The 20,236-nt window shown below is 41.1% G+C and overlaps 1 protein-coding gene across 3 annotated transcripts in view; it reads right to left on the reverse strand.

Moving 5' to 3' along the window:
• Positions 1-20,236, reverse strand: part of ncapd3 (non-SMC condensin II complex, subunit D3) — an 80,188-nt gene that overhangs the window by 24,384 nt on the left and 35,568 nt on the right. For all 3 annotated transcript variants that reach the window (XM_041174471.1, XM_041174470.1, XM_041174472.1), the window contains exons 16-24: positions 15,144-15,364; positions 14,825-15,016; positions 14,078-14,172; positions 7,457-7,572; positions 6,638-6,745; positions 4,838-4,952; positions 2,262-2,357; positions 1,274-1,512; positions 954-1,033 (exon numbers count right to left, since the gene is read on the reverse strand). In XM_041174471.1, the coding sequence (XP_041030405.1) occupies positions 954-1,033; positions 1,274-1,512; positions 2,262-2,357; positions 4,838-4,952; positions 6,638-6,745; positions 7,457-7,572; positions 14,078-14,172; positions 14,825-15,016; positions 15,144-15,364 (1,262 nt within the window). The remainder of the gene's footprint in view (positions 1-953; positions 1,034-1,273; positions 1,513-2,261; positions 2,358-4,837; positions 4,953-6,637; positions 6,746-7,456; positions 7,573-14,077; positions 14,173-14,824; positions 15,017-15,143; positions 15,365-20,236) is intronic.

The following is a 20,236-nucleotide window of genomic DNA, read 5'->3' on the forward strand; positions in this document are numbered from 1 at the left end:
ATCTTCCGACCACATATTCATGTAATTAAGACAGCCTCATCATCCAACTCCACGCTGCATCAACTTATCTGATAACAAACCCTTCATCCATGTCCTTTGTTACCTCTTGATTTGGCTATTCCACACACTCCTAACTGGCCTCCCATGTTCTACCATCTGTAAGATTCAGATCATCCAAATCTCCTAACTCACCTCAAGTCCTGTTCACTCAATCCCCTGTGGCCATTGACTTACATAGGTTCCTGATTAAGTAATGCATCCATTTTAAGATTCTTATCCTTGTTTTCGAATCGCTCCATTGCCTCACCCCTTTCTCTCTCTGTAATGTCTTTCAGCCCTACAAACTTCCAAGAAATCTACACTTCTAATACTAGTCTCTTGAGCAACCTCAATTTTAATCTATTGGCTACTTGCTTTCAGTTACATCCACTCACCCATTCACAACCCACATCATACATTAAAAGATCGGACCTTTAAATACTGCTGTTAAAAAAGGGCGCATGTCCTCTCCTTCCCCTGAATCCATTCACTTGAGTTAGATTGGGGACACTGCACTGCTCATTTCTCCGACAGTCAGAATTGGGAGGTCCTGAAACGAATGGGCAATAGTGCGAGTCTGGAAAATCTTTGTTCACACCACCAGGTGCAGCATTGCTGGTGAGTGGAAGATGTGAGTCCTAGTGTTTAAATCCCATCTCTGATCAAGGTTTTAGTTATGTTTCCTTATGTGGTTTGGTGTCAAATTTATTTGATATCACTACTTAGAATGTTTTAGTACATTAAAGGCACTATATAAATGCAAACTGCTGTTTGAGTAATAGTCTTACAGCACTCAACCACATGCTGCATGCAAACCTTATGAAATTCTATCCATTGTTGATTTAACATGCATTCATCGTCACAGAAAGTTTTTGATAGCTTGAGTGAACAAAAGGTTAAAAGAAGCCAATTACCTCTGAATACTTTCATCTGAATCCACCAGAACACTCACAAATCTAAAAAAAAGGGAGCCCTTCCATTTTATAAACTCTTCCTGCAAAGAGAAAAAATAAACTCCATGGCACTTCTCTCTTGTTTACATTCTAAAAGCGTGAAAACAGTTAGATAAAAACCACTTCAGATTTATCATAATAGGGTCACTACTTAAGAGAATACAGGTTACAAAGCAAAGTTTAAATCAAGATTAGGAAGTGGAAACAGCAAACTATTCACAAATGTAACTCTCAGTCAGTTATCTGATCTTGCATAATAGAAGGACAGACTCTCTGCTTACCTGGAGTAAATTGGTCAGCATGACCAGAGTCTGCTTGCGAATAAAGGGGTCATCATCCTTTAAGCAAACAGCAATGTTAGGAATGTACCGATCTACCATAGAAGTGTATCGCATACAGAGGTCACACATGATGATGATAACATTATTGCGAACTGCTACATTTTCGCACACCTCTAACTCGCGTGCAAGGGCCGCGATGCATTTCTTTGCTAGGTCTTCATGTTGTAGGCACAATTTTCCTGTGCAAAGTAAAATAAGGTGATATATCGTCACTATAAACAATGTAGAGTTGAGTCTGTAATATAGTTGCTAAGATCTGTAATAAGCAAGGTTAAGATTTTTTTAGTCCCATTGCAACAGGGAGCGTTAACAGGCATCAAATCCAGGCCTACTCATTGATGTATACACACACACGTTCAGTTCAATGTTGGCAATCAAGTGTAAGCCCTGACTAGTTCCTGGTGAGATCCAAACTTGCATCAGACTTGGGATTGAACCAGGGTCCATCAGGTCAATCCAGTCTAGTTCCATCCATAATAGAAAATATTTTAAACTAAGTTACAGAAAATCTTAACCTCTGTTTAAATTCATGCAATCTCAAAAATTCTAATATGCGTAAAAGGATACGCATCTCCTAATTTTTGGTAGAACTATCATGATTTTGTACTTTTGGCTGAATTTCCTGCTGTTTGCAGAAAAATCGCTGCTGCAGGCAACCGAGATTTTGGATCACTTATCTCTAAAAACACAATCCCTATTCATCATCACAATGATTTACATGGGCTCCTCGAAGTTTCCGCAAGTTCTTAGCCAGCTACCAATAAAGGCACAATAATTTGACTTCAGCACCTCAAGAGGGAAGAAAAAAAAACAGAATTCCCAATCGCGATCAGTACCCAGCTGTTCCTGCTAGAAATGCACACAGGTGGAATAAGTTAATGGAATAGAAGAAACTATTTATTGCAAACCTATGACAAAAGGATCTTACCCAGAGTGAAAAATGCATGTGCTCGAATAACAGAAGGCATAGCAGCAGATCCTGAAAACTGAGAGAGGGGCTGTGAAGCTGGGATATCGTCACTATCTGAAACATTAGCAAGAGAAAATACAATTCAGAACCTTTATTCGCTTGGAGAATATAAGTTAGTAAAGACTTAGGCCCAAATTTTCCAGTCTACAAATCGGACATTGAACATACGATGGAAAAAGCACACGAGGATCCTGCGGAAGTCCTGACGTACAGACCGATGTGGGAATTTCCCTGCTGCCTAGGACCCTGCGTGAACACCTCTGACGCTCAGAGGATTGGGCTCAATCTCCATGACTTACCTCGATAGTTACTCAGAGAATATTAGTTTAGAACTGGTCTAACACCTTCTTGAGTATTGCTAAAAAAAAACAATCCAGAGTGTGCTAAGAATTACACTAACAAACCAATATAAGATTATCAGTCAGGTTCACAATATGGCTCACTTATACCTTCTAGATGCTATATACATTCATACTCAAAGTCCTATCCTCTGCAAACAGAAAAATATGTCCAGGCATTGTGCCTTTTTCAACTAAACTAAAGCATGGGGCAACAATGGTTCCCTGGTGCATTCCACATGATAATGCCTCAACCAGAGTCGACTTGGCTTTTTTTGAACCTAAACAAAAGCTTGGGGGATAACTGTTCCTGGTACATTTGCTTTGGCAATGCCTCAACCAGAGTCCACTTTGTTAACCAATTAGCACCCTTTTCTCAAGCAGTATAAATTGTTATTCCCTTTGAAATTTGGAATTCACGCACCTGCCTGAGTGTAAGGCGAGAAGCTTCGACAGCATGTCTCTTTCTTTCAGCAGTAGTCAAGTTCTGTACTACCAAGCGACTACCTGGGTAGCTTCACAACCTACTCCCTAATCACAACTCTCCTCACCCCCCCACCCATTGAAACCATTCGACTCACCGCTTGACCCAACTAGCCACTACCCAATTAACCCTCCCACCATCAGATCCCCCAACCAACCACCTACTGACTCCTTCATCTACTCACCCACACTCAAAGGCTGGACTTTTAAACTTATCAGAATACGGCAGCTAATGCTGTAAAGACAGGATTTGTCCTCTCATTCCCCCGACGCTGCTTCACTTGCTAGAGTTAGAATGCTGTGCACTTCTGACAGCTAGGATCACAAGATCCCAGAAGAAACGTGCAGTAGTGTCGGGTTAGGAAAATCTTTGTGGGCAGTGGCACTGTGCACAGCAGAATTGCTGCTGACCAGAAGATTCAGGCCTAAATCATCAAATCATTTAACAAATCAAATGGTTAGATTTTTTTCAGGAAAAACTTACGGGGAGTTCATTTCCAACTCCAGGAATATGTTTAGGTACCAAAGTTTCCCCTCAATTAAATCTTTAATATAGAAAGCCAATTAATTTTGAGATGACGTAGTACTCATTTCCTGTCTGGCATATTACAAATACCTGTGTCATACTTTGAAAAAAATAAAGGAGGAAATCTTTTTAAAGGGTACAAAGTTCCCCCATTATAAGTACCTCAAGTGGTAGAGAAATCAGAGACCTAGAGTTTACAACTGCAATCCTGATCATTACTAATTTTAAAATTAAGGTTAGTTTACAAAATCTGGACCACAATATCTAACACCTAATTGACCTGAGCAATCATACTTAAAAAATAACCCACCATAGTGAAGAATAATTAAAATTCTGGCCTCTGTTTACTCAAGGGCAATTCAACTTTGCGACCTTAAATTGGGAAACATCAGTTATATATTGTATAATGCACCTATCTTTATATCACATCTTATTATCCAAATTGCTGGTGCGGGACGTCTTCAAAAGATTTTGAATGACATTGTCGGCTGACTTTCTCTCAGTTAGGATTCTGAAGCAGAGATTGATAGGGTGGGCCAGAGATGCAAAGGTAGCCCGCCAAAGGAAAAGTGTCCATGTTTCAAGGAATCTTTGTTTCATTGTTGAATCAATGCTATCAGACCTATCTTATTTTCAAAATCCCAAATATCATAGCAAGGTTTGTAATTACGAATGTAGCTTCTACACAATACTGTTCACTTAACTAACTATTCAATAAATTGATTTAAAAGCCTGTGGGCTAAGTCACTGTCTGATGATGCTACTGACCTTATGTCTTCTTGAAATTGAAGAAATCATATGGGGGCATGTGGTATATTTTGTCAATTAAAATATATTAACGAGGGTCATTTTGGTTTGCCTGTCTCTTTGCTACACTTAATAGATATTGTAAGCTCGAGGCTCATGTGTGAAGCTGCAAGTGATGGAAATCTCAATGTAAAACCCCCAAATTGTGTAAAATGACTTAGGCATTCAACACGTTGCAAAAGCTAGCCACGATAAACTATATTTTCTGCAGATAAAAGTAATGTTCTGACATTCATCAACCTGCCAGACCTAAATATTTCCGACACTTTTCATCTACATAACAAAGCAAATCGATTTCCATCAGCTTGTTTCATTAATCAACTTAACAATATTATTCTGCATAATAGGATTCCTAGCAAAAAAAACATCAGCATTCTCACCAGGGCCTAAGCTGGTAGGGGTAGCAAGAAATGACTGAACCAGCATGAAGATGCGCTTCTCAACTTTTCCAGGGCACAGCTGTGCTACTTCACCAAGTGTAAAAAGATGCTTCACCTGAGGAAATAGAAGATGTTGGAAATTAGCAAATCTCATGATGCAAAGAAAATGGCAACACACATCTCCCACAGAATTCCTGGTGTTGGAAGAATGAGGGTCACTTGGGAGGACAATCAAGTACACCAAATAACGTGCTTTTGGAAAACTCCTTTGTTATTAAATTGGTTAGGGGGAATGGAATGAAAATCTATAAATATACTTGATCCTTTATACTTTGAGGTACACAATTCTCTTATATTCATCACCTCAAACTGCTCCCCACACAAGTATTACAGTGACAGGCCAGCATAGTATTTTACTGTTTAAAATCTTCTTTGAAGGAATGCAAGAATATGCCATTAGAAGCATAGAATCTTATAGTGTAGGAGGTGGCCAGTTAGTCCATCATGCCTCTGCTGACTTTAAAAGTGGCCCAATTTAGGCCTCCATCTCAGCTTTTACCCCAATTGCCTTGAAAATTAGTCTTAAAAGTACATATCCAATTGCCTTTTAAAAGTTACAATAGAATATGATGTCACCAAACTTTTTGACAGTGAGTTCCAGATCTCAACAACACTGTGCAAAGCAATTTCTCTTCATCTCCCACCTAGTCCTTTGGCGGACATTTTAAATCTGTAACCTCTGATTACCAACCCTCTTGCTCAAGAAAATAGTTTCTCCCTACTTAATCTATCAAATTCAAAAATTGGGCTGAAATCACAGTATTAAAATTTCATTCATCCATTATTAGCCTTTTACAGATTGTGGTTGCATGACAATTTTACACACTCGCATTACTTAAACCCTATTAAAAATCAGTGATTTGGGGTCCTTAAAAGACAAAAAAGAAGAGATGGAATGTTTTCTTTAAATATCTATCAACTTCTTAATGTTTGCTTCACAAGTTTTGAATGTTCATCCGCTATTGATAGGTAACAATGCTCCGGGACAAGTTACTACTCATTGCAATTTATCCCAGCATGCTCTCTCAGATACCCTCATGTCCCTACCTGACCGTGAAAGAAAAGAAAATTACAATAGCTTTCCGTTATCCAGCATTGTACCAACTGAAATGCTTGATTAACTGAAATTTCTGATGCTTGATTTTTTCTTTTTTAAAAAGCTGGTCTGAAGGTCAGAATCAAAGAGTCAAATGGCAGATTTTCAAAACCCCAATGTCAGGTTGGTCTTGCAGTAGTGATCTGTTTGGTTATGATTTTTGTTTTGGGAGAAAAAAAAAGTCAGCCACAAATACACAAAGCTGCCTGAAGGTTGGAAGGAGCAGTTACCACTCGGAGCAACTGTCAGTGAAACTGGCTGCTAGATTTTTTTTTGAAAGCCGGTCTGAAGGTTGTGGTGTCAGCTTGGTCTTCATTTGTGGTGGTTTTACTGTGATGCCCTGCTGTTGAGACCCTTGACTGCCCAGCTGCTTCCCCTCTCCCCTCAAAGACAGAGCTGCAACTTGTCTTGTGTCCAGAGTAACGTAACTTCTAGTTAATTGGCATTTTTGATTAACTGGCACCACCCATTACCGGAGCATGCCCGATAACAAAAATATTACTGTATTTCCAGGACTCTGCAACGCTACTGTAACTATAGTCTTTACTTTTGCAAGCATAAAATGCAAAGAAGCCAAGTCAAAATATTACATTTTTATAGCAGTGATAGTGTTTAACTGAATTTAATAGAAATGAGTCACTTACCAATGTATTTTCATCCGCAAATACAGCTTCACCATCTTGGAGAACAATATTAGAGATGTAAGACTCGCATGCCAAGGTCAGTTTTCCACACACCTGATCCAGCAGGGCCTATTGCAGAAACACGACATCACTATATACTCTACAGTGAGATTTTATTCCAACAACAAAACCCCTTCATACGTGACAACTTACACTGGTTAGTGTATTTTAATAAAAGTACATCCCGAAGTGAGTCAGAGAAACAAAACAAGCCTGAGTAGTAGATTTTTATTACCACTTCCATTCTATAAAGTCGACTTAATCTGCTATTTACCATATGATTATTGTTCAGTTAATTATTTTTTGATCAGTAATTGGTTTTGAAAACCATTTTATGCATGTGTCAAATACTTAGCGGAAAGTTCCAAAATGATGTCCCATGGTCCACTACGACCTTGTGTCCCATAATCCCTAGTTACTGAGCTTTCAATTTTAGTGGTATTCAGAGAAGTGAAGAAAGCTACTTCCCACAAAGGAGAGAAGAAAAAAATCAATCCTTGACTATTTTTAGGAACCCAGAAATAGAATGTAGAGGTCTGGAAACAGGCTATCCACCTACGTTTAGCAGAATCAGATCTAAACAGGAGCAAAGGAGGAGTATGTTTAAAAAAATTTGATTAGAACAGGCTTCAGCCTAGAAACGTTTCGCCAGCACCAACTGCAGAATTGCTATCGATGTGCAATTTATTCTCACCATTCTTATGCAAATTTTATGCCTAAACAGCCTTCTTTAGGAGAGTAGATGCTTGTCTATTTTTCAAGATATATACGCAAACCTACCTGTGTGCCCTCAGGTGTCTCACACTGGGCCTGACAGAGCTTGTACAAGGCTTCAACTGCGGCGCTAATGATTTCTGGAGGAGAGCAAAATGCATTTATCCAATTCTGGACCTCATCTGTAAGAAAAGCACATGCTTATTAAAGTAATATTTTTTATAGATCAGACTGTTATTAATCAGGTGTGAGGTCAAAGACAAAAAATGTTCTTAAATGTGCTGAGGAAGTCCATATTAACAACAGAACATGACCTTGCTAGATTATGTACATGCAAAGCAAAGCTAAGGGCGACAGCAGTGCTTCACAAACTATTTTCCAATGTGACCCCAATTTAACTCATCTTAAAAAGAAATTAGGGCTGGGCAACAAAGGCTGGCTTTGCCAGCGATGCCCACATCCATTAAACAAATATATAAAAAACTCTTGGGGGAAGAATTTATAGTTCAGTGCGCCAGAGTCGGCAACACGCCTGCCGACAATTAAAAGGCCTATTAAGGCCATTAAAAAGTTAATTGAAAGAAACTTTCTGCTGCCTGTCCAGCCTTACGGTTGGTGGGCAGATGAAAAGGCAAAGCAGCCTTTGCATTTTTTAGAAACCTCATCCACAGGTGGGATGAGGTTTCTAACAGCAAATAAAAATAAAATTCAAATTTTAAAATTGAATTAATAACATGTCCCTGCTAATGTGACAGAGGGGTCATGTTTTATAACATTTTTAAAATTTTTAATTCTACTTTGAAAAAATGTTCATCTCACTGAGACAGTTCTGCGCCTCAGAGATTTTGAAGCGTGCACCCACACACTGTTTGCACTTGGCCCTCCTCCCTCCCAACCCCCACACACAGGCAGTGCTGAGCGCTGTGGCTCGAGTCTTAGGCTGTCGCTCGAGGTTCACGTTGGGCGGGCCTTAATTGGCCCACCGGCTTGAAATCATGGTCTGGCCCCGATTGCGGGCGGCAGTCGGCTTCCCAACTGCCCTCGCCGTGCCCGTCCAAGGGAAAAATCCTCCCCTTGAAATTAACATGACCCCAGATGCCAGGAAAAACAAAACAGCAATAAACCAACATAGAAACATTTGGTATGTTGTTAAAGTTTTCATATTATAGATGAACATTTAAATGATGTATTCTTTATTAAAATTTTTAAAGTACTTGTACAAGTGTTGTCTTATAGCCTTGCGACAGAGGACTCAATGAAGCCCCCCTCTCCCTTATGCCCACATAGTAATCAATTCATCTCGTCCCACACACTCCTCTTCCCAACCTGCCTTCCCCCACTCGCTCTCACTCAGCAGTCCCTCTTCTCAAACCCGTTCCCCCTCACTCGGTCATGCCCTCCCTCCCCATTCATCCACACTCAGCCCTTCCCACTCACTCAGCCATATCCTTGCTCCGTACTCACTCGTCCCCTCCTCCTCCTTCACCCTCACCCCCACCTGGATTTCTTCACCTTATCCGCACTTAGCTCATTGCTTCCACTGCCCCTGCTGTCAGTGGGTGGCTGCAGCTCCTCCTTGGCCGGTGCCACTTGGATCTGCAATACCAGGGAAGAGCGAGCCACCTCACTGGGGAAAGGAGCTCAGGCCCGGGGGGTGGGGGGGGGTGCTCAGATCCCAGCAGGCCGTGGAGCACAGCCTCTTACATCACCAGGTGGTTGGGTAGCAGCAGGGTCCCAAATGGGCCAGGCCAGGGGCTGCTGCCGAGCGTGGAACATGGCTGAGATCGCAGCTGCCTGGAATCTCCCTCCCTCTGGGAGCAGAGCCTGAAGCCGAGCCAGGGGTTGTGGTTGGATCGGGGCCAAGTTGCCATCCTGCACAAGTGACAACCCCACAGCTGAAGCGGCAGCAGGAAGGCGGCCTAGCAGAAGATGGTCCTCTGCAGACTGTACATTGAAGCAGCAGCTACTGGGAGCACAGCCTCTACACCTCCCAATGGAGTCAAAGCCAGGTCAAAATTAGCAGTGGGTTAAAGAGAGAGGAGCTGAGCGACTCTTCCCCTGGGCCTGTTGGAGGTCAGAAAGGAAAAAAAAGAGGATGCAATTCTGCAAGCCAAAAATCAGAATTCCACCAAATGGCAGAAATTTCTCATCCCTGTGTTAACAGTAACTGTTTTACATACCGACCATCAGAAAAGGAGAACAAAGCAATTTTTGTGGCAAATATGATCCCTTAAGTCTTGGCAAATGTAACATTATGTTGCTTTTAATGTCCATTATCAGCAAACAATGCTAGGCTAAAATATATAGAACAGAAAAATTACAGTGCAGAAAGAGGCCATTCAGCCCATCATGTCTCTACCGACCAAAAAGAGAAAAAAGAAACTAGTCGCTCATTTTAATTCCACTTTCCAGCTCCTGGCCTGTAGCTTTGCAGGTTACAGCATTTCAGATGCAGATCCAGGTACCTTTTAAATGAGTTGACCATTTCAGCCTCAACCACCAACTTAGGCAGTGATTCCAGGTGCCCACCACCCTCTCAGTCAAAAAGTTTTTCCTCATGTCCCCTCTAATCCTTCTACCAATCACCTTAAATCTATGCCCCCTAGCAATTGACCCCTCAGCTAGGGCAAACAACTCATTTCTTTCAACCCTATCTAGGCCCCTCAATTTTGTACACATCAATTAGGTCACCCCTTAGCCTCCTCTGTTCTAAGGAAAACAACTCTAACCTATCCAATCTCTCCTCATAGCTGCAATTTTCGAGCCCTGGCAACATCCTTGTAAATCTTCTCTATGCTCTCTATCGAAAAATTATGTCCTTCCTATAACTTGATGACCAGAACTGTACACAAAATTCCAGCTGTGGCCAGACCAGCGGTTTATAGAATTCCATCATTACATCGCTGCTTTTGTGTTCAATAACTCGCCCAATAAAGGAAATCATTCCATATGGTTTCTTGACCACCTTGTCCACCTGTCCTACCATCTTCAAGGACCTGTACTCCAAAGTCTCACTTCCTCAGCCCCTCAATAACTTCCATTTATCGAGTATTCCCTTGCTTTTATTTTCCCTCTTCAAATGTATTACCTCACACTTTCCCAGACTGAATTCCATTTGCCACTTATCCGCCCACTCAACCAAACCATTGATATCATTCTGGAGTCAACAGCTATACTCTTCACTATCAATTACATGGCCAAATTTTGTGTCATCTACAAATTTCCCAATCATGCTTCCACATTTAAGCTTAAATCATTAATATATACAACAAAGGATTAATATAAATAACAAACAAGAAATTGTCACCGGACTAGTAATCCAGAGATCCAGGCTAATGTTCTGGAGACATGGGTTCAAATACCCCCATTGCAGATGGTGGAACTTGAATTCAGTTAATAAAACGCTGGCCTTGGCAAAGATGTCCTCGCAAGTAAAGCAAACAGCAAGGGCCCCAACACCGAGCGCTGTGGAAACCGTTTTCCATTTGCAAAAACATCCATCAATCTGTGTTTCCTGTCACTGAACCAATTTTGGATCCAACCTGCCACCTTCTCCTGTATCCTGTGTGATCTCACTTTTTGACCAGTCTGCCCTTTGGACCTTGTCAAAAGCCTTAATCCATGTAGACAACATCCTCATCAATCCTCTTTGTTACTTCCTCAAAAAATTTCAATAAGTTAGTAAGACACGATCTTCCCCTAACAAAACCATGCTGACTATCCTTGATCAATCTGTGCCTTTCTAATTAACAGTTCATCCCGTCTCAGAGTTATTTCCAACAACTTGCCCACCAAAGTCAAACTGACCGGCCTATAATTTTCTGGCCTATCTCTCGCACCCTTTTTAAATAATGGTACAACGTTCGCAGACCTCCAATCGTCTGGGACCCTCACCTGTAGCTAGCGAGCATTAAAAAATGATCCTCAGAGCATCTGTTAGTTCCTCCCTTGCTTCCTTCAACAGCCTGGGATACAATCCATCTGGCCCTGGTGATTATCATCTTCAGTGATGCCAGTCCCTCCAGTAGTTCCTCTCCCACTATGTTTATTGTATCTAATATTTCACTCTTCCTCCTTAACTAGAATGTCTGCATCATCACTTTCCTTACTGAAGACAGATAAAGTACTCATGGAGAATCCTGCCCACATCTGCATCTCTGATAGGCCCTGCCTTTTCCTTAGTTATTCTCTTGCTCTCAATGTACCAGTGAAACATCTTAGGATTTTTTTTGATTTTACCTGCCGATATTTTTTCGTATCCTGTCTTTGCTTTCCTAATTTCCATTTTTACTTCACTCCTGTACTTTCTATATTCCTCTAGGCTTTCTACAGTATTAAATCTTGTGCGACTGTCATAAGCTTTCTTTTTCTGCTTTATCTTGGCCTGTACGCTTCTGGATAACCAGGGGGCTCTAGATTTGGCAGCACCACCCCTTTTCTTTGTAGGCAATGTCTACATTGTGCTTGTAGAATCTCACCTTTGAATGCCTCCCACTGATTTAACACAGTATTTCCTTCTAGTGGCCGTATCCAGTCCACTCTCGTCAGTTCACTTCTCAGCTTTGTAAAATTTGTCTTCCCCAAATTTGGAACTTTTACTCCTGTTCTTTGTTCTTTTACATAATGATGCTAAATCTAACTATATTATGGTCACCATCTCCAAAATGGTCCCCCTCTGCTAATTCATCTACTAGCCAAGCTTCATTTCCTAAGACTAAATCTAGAATTGTGCCCCTTTCATTGGGCTTGTTACATGCTGACTAAAGAGGTGCTCTTGAATGCAGTTCAAGAATTTTGCACCTTCTGTGCCCTTCACAATGTTTGCACCCCAATTGATATTAGGGTAGTCAAAGGCCCCAATGATTACTGTCCTATTGGCTTTGCACTCAGAAATCTGTCTGTATATTTGCTCTTCCAACTCCCTTCCACTATTTGGGAGCTATAGTACACTCATAGCAATGTGACTGCCCCTTTTTTATTTTTGAGCTTAACTATATGGCCCCATTTGATGCTTCATTTAACAGATCATCCCTCCTTATAGCTGTAATTGATTTTTTAACCAATAATGTGACACCCCCGCCTTTTTATTTTATCTCCCTCCCTATCCTGTCTAAAAACTCAATTTCCAGGGATGTAGAGCTGCCATTTTTGCCCCTCCTTAAGCTAAGTTTCCATTATCGTGATGATATCATGCTGCCATATGTCTGTGCCCACAGCTCATCGGCTTTATATACTATGCTCCTTGAACTTAAAATATATATCTTGTCGCACTGCCAAATTCCTGTGTTGTACACTTTTTAATCTGTGCTGCTTCTGTCTTTCAGAGTCACTCAGTAATTCTGCATTTCCTGTTCCCTGCTCTGAATTTGCCCTCAGGTTTCCATCCCCCTGCCAATCTAGTTTAATCCCACCCCACCCACCGGCACTAGCAAGGATATTTGTCCCAGTCCTGTTCAGGTGTAGATCGTTTGGGTACAGGTCCCACCTTCCCCAAAACCAGTCCCAATGCCTCAGAATCAGATGCCCTTCCTCCTACACTAGCTTTCCAGCCACGTGTTTATTTGCTCAATTCTCCTATTTCTATACTCGCTTGCATGTGGGACTGGGAGTAATCCTGAGATTACTGCTGTAGAGGTCCTGCTTATCACTCTCCTTCCTAACTCTCTAAAGTTTGCTTTCGGGACTCAACTTCTTTCTTACCTAAGTCATTGGTAGCAAGGTGGACCACAAGCTCTGGCTGATCACCCTCCCCCAGAGAATGTCCTGCAGTCGCTCCATGACATCCTTGACCCTGGCACCAGGGAGGCAACATACCAAACTGGAGTCACGTCTACCGCCATAGAAACACCTGTCTGTTCCCCTAACTAACAAATTCCCTTTTACTATTGATCTTCCCCTCTTCTTTCTTCCCTCCTGTACAGTAGAGCTGCCCGTGGTGGCACAAACTTGGCTCTGACTGCACTCAGAGGAACCAACGGCCCCACCAGTATCCAAAATGGAAAACCGATTGGTGGGCAGGACCCCAGGGGACTCCTGCACTACCTGCCTAATTTTCTTGGATTGCCTGGCAGTCACCCGTTCCCTTTGTGTCCAGGTTCCTAAGCTGCGGTGTGACCACCTCTCTGAACGTGCTATCCATGTAGCCTTTAGCCTCGCAGATGCACCGCAGTGACTCCAGCTGCTGCTCAAGTGCCAAAACCCAGAGCCCAAGGTTCCACAGCTGGTGACAGAGTGGATCCAAGGCAATTCCTTCTCTGTTCTGTCACAACAATGTGGCTTAGCCAAGAAAGGCCACCCACTATTATGCAAAAGGAACATTTATTTTCAACATAAGCCATCTATTTGCACCCTGAGTATAACTATTCGGTGTCAAACTGTATACAATTTTGTGTCATGAATTTGCCACCTCTACTTAGCCGACTGAGTTAGCCCAAAGAGAACTTCACATTTGACCATTGCAGGCGACATGAAGAAACCTTTATTGCATTCATCTGGGGTGCACTTGAAACCAAATGGCAGAAACAAAGGAACAAAAATCAAATTAAGCAGAAAGGCAAAATTCAGTACGTTCACCAATAGCAGAAAAGACACAAAGTTAATGCTGGCCTCAACTCCACCACTGCTGCCCTCTGCAAATGCACTTGAAACATTTTTAAAAACCCTTGAATGTTATTGCACTTAACTCACCTATCAACTTAGACCTCGTTGCCTCAGACAAATGCTGGGCAATGTTTCCTATGACACTCAGAATGTGACTTGTGCTGTTGTCTATATTCTTTGACCTGCAAATATTAGAAAACAATTTCAGATCAAGGAATTGAAAATTTCATGCTGCATTGGTATGATCTGCGGTTTCTGATACTTGTTATGTAGTATTGAGCATCTTGTTTTCATAATATTTCACAAATAAATCAGTCCCTCATATGAAAAAAGCAGACCAGTCACATACTCACCCTCAGCATGGCTTCGATATCTTACCACTCGGTTCCTGCCTTGAAGCTCTTCAAAGTTTAAAAAAAAAACTAAAATAACAACACAGAACACTTTCCAAATAGGAATTGTCTCTGAATTAGGGGGCAGGGGAATGAATCATACTTAAAAAGAAAAACTATTCCACCTATTGTGTACGAAAGTGAGATGCCCACTCAGACTGAAAGGTTATTTAATAGCTTCAGGGCAGCAATTCTATCAATAGATCCATATGCCTGTGATAAGATGATGTAACTGCAACTTATTGCTGAAGTCACAACATCTTGCTACCTTCCAGCCTTACATTGAAGTGAACGCCTATGGTAGGTATTATCTGAAAACTCTGAATGCCATAAAAGCTTTTAAAAAACAGAACCACCAGATCCGTACATTATGTATTTTACAACTTGCTGTAAAAATATGGTACAACAGGAATATTTTCTTGTAAACTTAAAAATTACAAACCTGTAAACATTATCCCAAGAGATTATAATCTTCCCATAATTTAACTTCGGGGAAGATCCTGCAATTTTTGAAAGTAGCATCCAGGCAGCAGGAGCATGCTCAGTCTCAGTATGAGATATAAGGCTCTTCACGAATGTCGAATTGAATATATTTTGACGGGACCACAAAAGGAAAGCTTTGGGGAGATAACGACTATGAAAAAGAGGACAAAGTTACTTATCTAGAATTCTAACTTCTCAAGATAAATCAATGCAAAATTTCAAAGACAACTCAACTGGCTTTGGTAAACTGAAATATGCAAAGTCCAATACACATTTACCAAAGTTCTTGACACTCTAGGGCGAGAAATGTCAAAACATCCCAGGACAATTTTTGATATTTGTCTTCATCACTGAACTGTCTGTAGTCCTTGATTTGTTGTATTATCACTTGATTCAGACACTCCAGTGCTTTTTCCTGTACAGAACTCTCAGAGTCAATTACAATAGGGATTACTCCATTCATCCAAGCCTTTTGCAGCACTGAATTACAGGGTTGAGCCTGCAAGAAACATACATAAATACAATCTGAGCATCCGAACATCCTGAATTAACAACCAATTTGGAAAATAAACATTGAGCCATAACTTCAGAACAGAAGTAGGTTCAATTAACATTACCAACACTTTTATTGCTACTTAGATGCGATTGAGGGTCTTTATAAAGACTACAATTCAAAACAACATTTTCAACTGCACATGGGGACTTGCTGGCCCACAAATAAGTAATTCTATTGAAAACAGAAATCAAATATCTAATGGCACTAAATGTAAACCAATTAAATTATTTTGATGGGACCACAAAAGGAAAGCTTTGATAAGATAATGACTATGGAAAGAGGACAAAGAATTACTTATCTAGAATTCTAACTTCTCAAGATAAATAAATGCTAAATATCAAAGGCAACTCAAATGGCTTTGGTAAACTGAAATATGTAAAATCCAATACATATTTACCAAAGCTCTTGATTCTCAAGTGTGAGAAATGTCAAAACATCCCAGGCCAATCTTTGAAATGTGTCTTCATCACTGAACTGTCTGTAGTCCTCGATTTATTTTATTATCACGTGATTCATATGAACGTACGAAACTGGAGCAGAAGTAGGCCATTTGGCTCTTCACCATTCAATATTATGGCTGGTCTATGAGTTTCAAATTTCACATTCCCATCTACCCTCAATAACCTTTGATTCCCTTGTCTAACAAACATCTATCTATTCAATGACCCTGCCTCCACTGCCTTCTGAGGCAGAGTTTCAAAATCGCACAACCCTCAAAAAAATTTCTCTCAACTCTGTCCTAAAAGGGCAGCCTGTAATTTTAAAACAGTGTCCCCCTAGTTCTGGACTCATCCACAAGAGGAAACATCCTTTCCATGTCCGCCTTGTCAAGACCATTCAGGATCTTATATACTTCAATCAAGTCACCCCCTCACTCCTCTAAACTCCAGTGGAAACAAGCCCAGTCTTTCCAACCTTTCCTAAGATAACCCGCTCATTCCAGGTATCTATCGAGTAAACCTCCTCTGAACCATTTTTAACACATCTACATCTTTGCTTAAACAAGGAGACCAAAACTGCACACAGTATTCGAGATGTGGTCTCACCAATGCTCTTAATAAATGAAACATAACATCCTTACTTCAATGTTCAATTTCTCTCACAATAAAAGGATAGCGTCCCATTAACCTTCCTAGTTACTTGCTATATCTGCACGTTAACTTTTTGTGACTCATGCACTAGAACACCTAGATCCCTCTGCACCTTGGAATTCTGCTGTCATTCTCCGTTTAAGTAATACTCTGCTTTTTTTATTCTTCCTACCAAAACGAACAACTTCACATTTTTCTACATTATACTCTAACTGCCAGATTTTTGCCCACTCAATCTATCTATATCTATCTGCAACCTCATTAGGTCCTCTTCACAACCTACTTTTCTACATCTGTCATCTGCAAATGTAGCTATCATGCCGTTGCTCCCCTCATCCAAGTCATTGATATAAATTAGAAAAAGATGAGGCAGCAAAGACCCCTGCGGGACTCCACTCATCACATCCTGCTAATCATTTATGCATACTCTGTTTTCTGCCAGCCAGCCAATCCTCTATCCACGCTAATATGTTACTCCATACAACAAGAGCTTTAATTTTCTGCAATAATTTTTGATGTGACAACTTATCAGATGCTTTCTAGAAATCCAAGTGCAGTACATCTAGACTCCCCATTATCCACAGTGCATGTTACTCCTTCAAAGAATTCCAATAAGTTGGTTAAACATGATTTCCCTTTCACAAAATTATGCTGACTCTTCCCAGTTACCTTGAGTTTTTCTAAGCACCCAGCTATAACCTCCTTAAATGATCAATTCTAACACCTTCCCCACGACAGATGACAAGCTAATTGGCCTATAGTCCTGCTTTCAACCTCCCTACCTTCTTGAATACAAGGGTTATATTTGCTACTTTCCAGTCTGATGGAATCTTTCCAGAATCAAGTGAATTTTGGAAAATTAACACCAACGCATCCACTACCTCATTAGCCACCTCTTTTAAGATCCTAAGATGAAGTCCATCAGGATCTGGAGACTTGTCAGCCTTCATCTCCATCAATTTGCTCAGTACCACTTCCCTATTGATTGTAATTTCACCAAGTTCCTCTCTCCCTTCCACCTCCTGATTTAGAGTTATTATTGGAATGTTTTTGTATCCTCTATAGTGAAGACAGAAGCAAAGTATTTGTTCATTTCATCCACCATTTCCTTATTATCTACTATTAACTCCCCATTCTCACTCTCTAAAGGACTAACACTCACTTTATTTACTCTTTTCCTTTTAAATACCTGTAGGTACTCTTGCTATCTGTTTTTACATTTCTAGTTAGCTTCTTCTCATATTCTAATTTTTCTCCTGGTGAACCTTTTAGTCATTCTTTGCCATTCTTTATATTCTGACCAATCATCCAACTTGCCACTCATTTTCGCGCAGTTATATGCTTTTACCTTAAGTTTGACGCTTTCCTTAACTTCTTTAGTTAATCACGGATAGTTGGTTCTTCCCTTAGACTTTTTCTTCACAGTAGGAATATATTTATCCTGAAATATCGCCTTAAATGTCTGTCACATCTTCTCTATTGATCTATCCTCTAGCCTAGTATCCCAGTTCATTACAGCTAGCTCAACTTTCATGTCCAGAGTTGCCCTTATTTACACTCTCTTCTCCCTTTCAAACAAGATATAAAATTCAATCATATTGCAGCTGCTGCCAACTCGGGACATCTTCACTCCAAGGTCATTAATTAATCCTGTCTCATTACACAATATCAAGTCTAATAAAACCTGCTCTCTGGTTGGTTCCAGAAAGTCCTGCTCTAAGAAACTCTCAAAAGCATTCTATGGCTACTAATGCCAATCTGATTTTTCCAGTTTATATGTAGATTGAAATCACCCATGAACATTGCTGTCCCTTTATCACAAGCACCCATTTCTTCTTGTATGCTTTGTCCTACATTGAGATTATTGTTAGGGGGCCTGTAGACCACTCCCAACAGTGACTTCCTTTCCCTATTATTCCTTATCTGTACCCAAACCAATTCTACATCCTGATCTCCTGAACCAAGGTTATCTCTAACTATGACACCAATGCCATGCTTGATTAACAGTGCTACTCCTCCACCTTTACCAAGCTTCCTAATTCTTCTTGAAACGTCAAATACCACTCAATATTCAGGACTCAAACCTTGTCATCCTGCAGTCAGGTCTCTGTAATGGCTATCAGATCATATTTATTTACTTGAATGCGCACTATCATTTCCTTTGTTATGAATGCTATGCACATTCCGATGCGGAGCCTTTAGTTTTGTTTTTGTTATCTTTCTAAGCATCTAGGCCTGAATTTTCAGCTCAGCGGGCGGGCGGGCACAATCGGTGGGCCTGAGAGTAGTCGGGGAAACGGCCAGCCAGCATGAAAGGCACACTGAAATGCTCAGCGCTGCTGAGGTAGGGGTGGGAAGAGGGTGAGCGCTGAAGTCAGCACGGGCGTATGGGAGTGCTCATGGAAAGCTCCCTGAAGGCAGAGAGCTACCTTGGGGAGCTGAAGAATTCAAATCCAATAAAAACAGCTTTTAAAATCCGGAAAAAATGCCCACGTATCAGAAACAGTCACCCGAACATATACATGAAAATTCTGTGCATTTAATTAAAAAAATTAATACCGGAAACCTCATCCCACCTTTGGATGAGGTTTCCTCAAAAAGACAATGGCCACCTGGCCAATTCGCCAGCCAACGGTAAGGTTGGAGGGGCAGCAAAAAATCACAGTTGATTAATATGTTAATAGCCTTATGTAGGTCTCTTAATTGTCGACGGGTGCGCTGCGTGTCCACCGACTGAAATATTACATGAGTGCACGATGTCAGGACTCTCACCAGACGTCATTGCGCACTATTTCATGCTCAAGTGTGTCGGGCACACACCCACATGCAAGTGAAAAATTCTGCCTCTTGTCTTCACTGTTGATCTATTCTTAGATGTTTTCTCCCATCCCTTATTGCCATTCTCTGATCCTCATTTCCCATATTACTATTTCACTTTCCTGCCTTGACTTTACCCCTTGATTTGCTGCATCTACCCAAGCTTGATCCCTCACCCCCGACTTTATTAGTTTAAAGCCTAAACTACTTCCCTAGTAATGCAGCTCGCTTGAACACTGGTCCCAGCACAATTCAGGTGTAGACTGTCCCAACGGTCCAGCTTTCACTTCCCCTCCTGCTCCACGAACCAGAACCCACTTATCCCATACCAGTCTTTGAGCCAAGCGTTCATCTCCCTAAACTTATCTTCTCTATGCCAATTTGCACATGACTCAGGTAATAATCCAAAGATCATCATCTTTGAGGTTCTGCTTCTTAGTATGAAGAGCTAAGCACCAAATTGACTGCACAGAATCTCTTCCTTTGTCCTGCCTCTGTCATTCTTACCTACAAGGACCATGACAACTGGGTCCTCCCTCTCCCACTGTAAGTTACTCTCCAGCCCTGAGCAGATGTCCTGAACCATGGCACCGGCAGGCAACACAGCCATCCGGACTCTCACTCTTTGCTGCAGAGAACAGTGTCAATTCCCCTCACTATACTATTCCTTCTACCACAACATTCCCTTTTGCCCATCCCATTTGGACAGCTTCCAGTAACATGGTGCTATGGCCAGTCTGCTCACCCACCCTGTAGACCTCACTTTCGTTCACACAGTTAGCAAGTACCTTGTACCTATTTGACAGTTGCAAAGTCTGAAGCTCCTCCACAACCGTCTGCTTGGTCCCATTACCTGCCTCACCACTGTCCAAAATAGTCAACCTTATTCTAAGAGGTGTACTATCTT

The sequence above is a fragment of the Carcharodon carcharias genome, chromosome 25, assembly GCF_017639515.1.
Source record: "Carcharodon carcharias isolate sCarCar2 chromosome 25, sCarCar2.pri, whole genome shotgun sequence".
Taxonomy (NCBI): Eukaryota; Metazoa; Chordata; class Chondrichthyes; order Lamniformes; family Lamnidae; genus Carcharodon; species Carcharodon carcharias.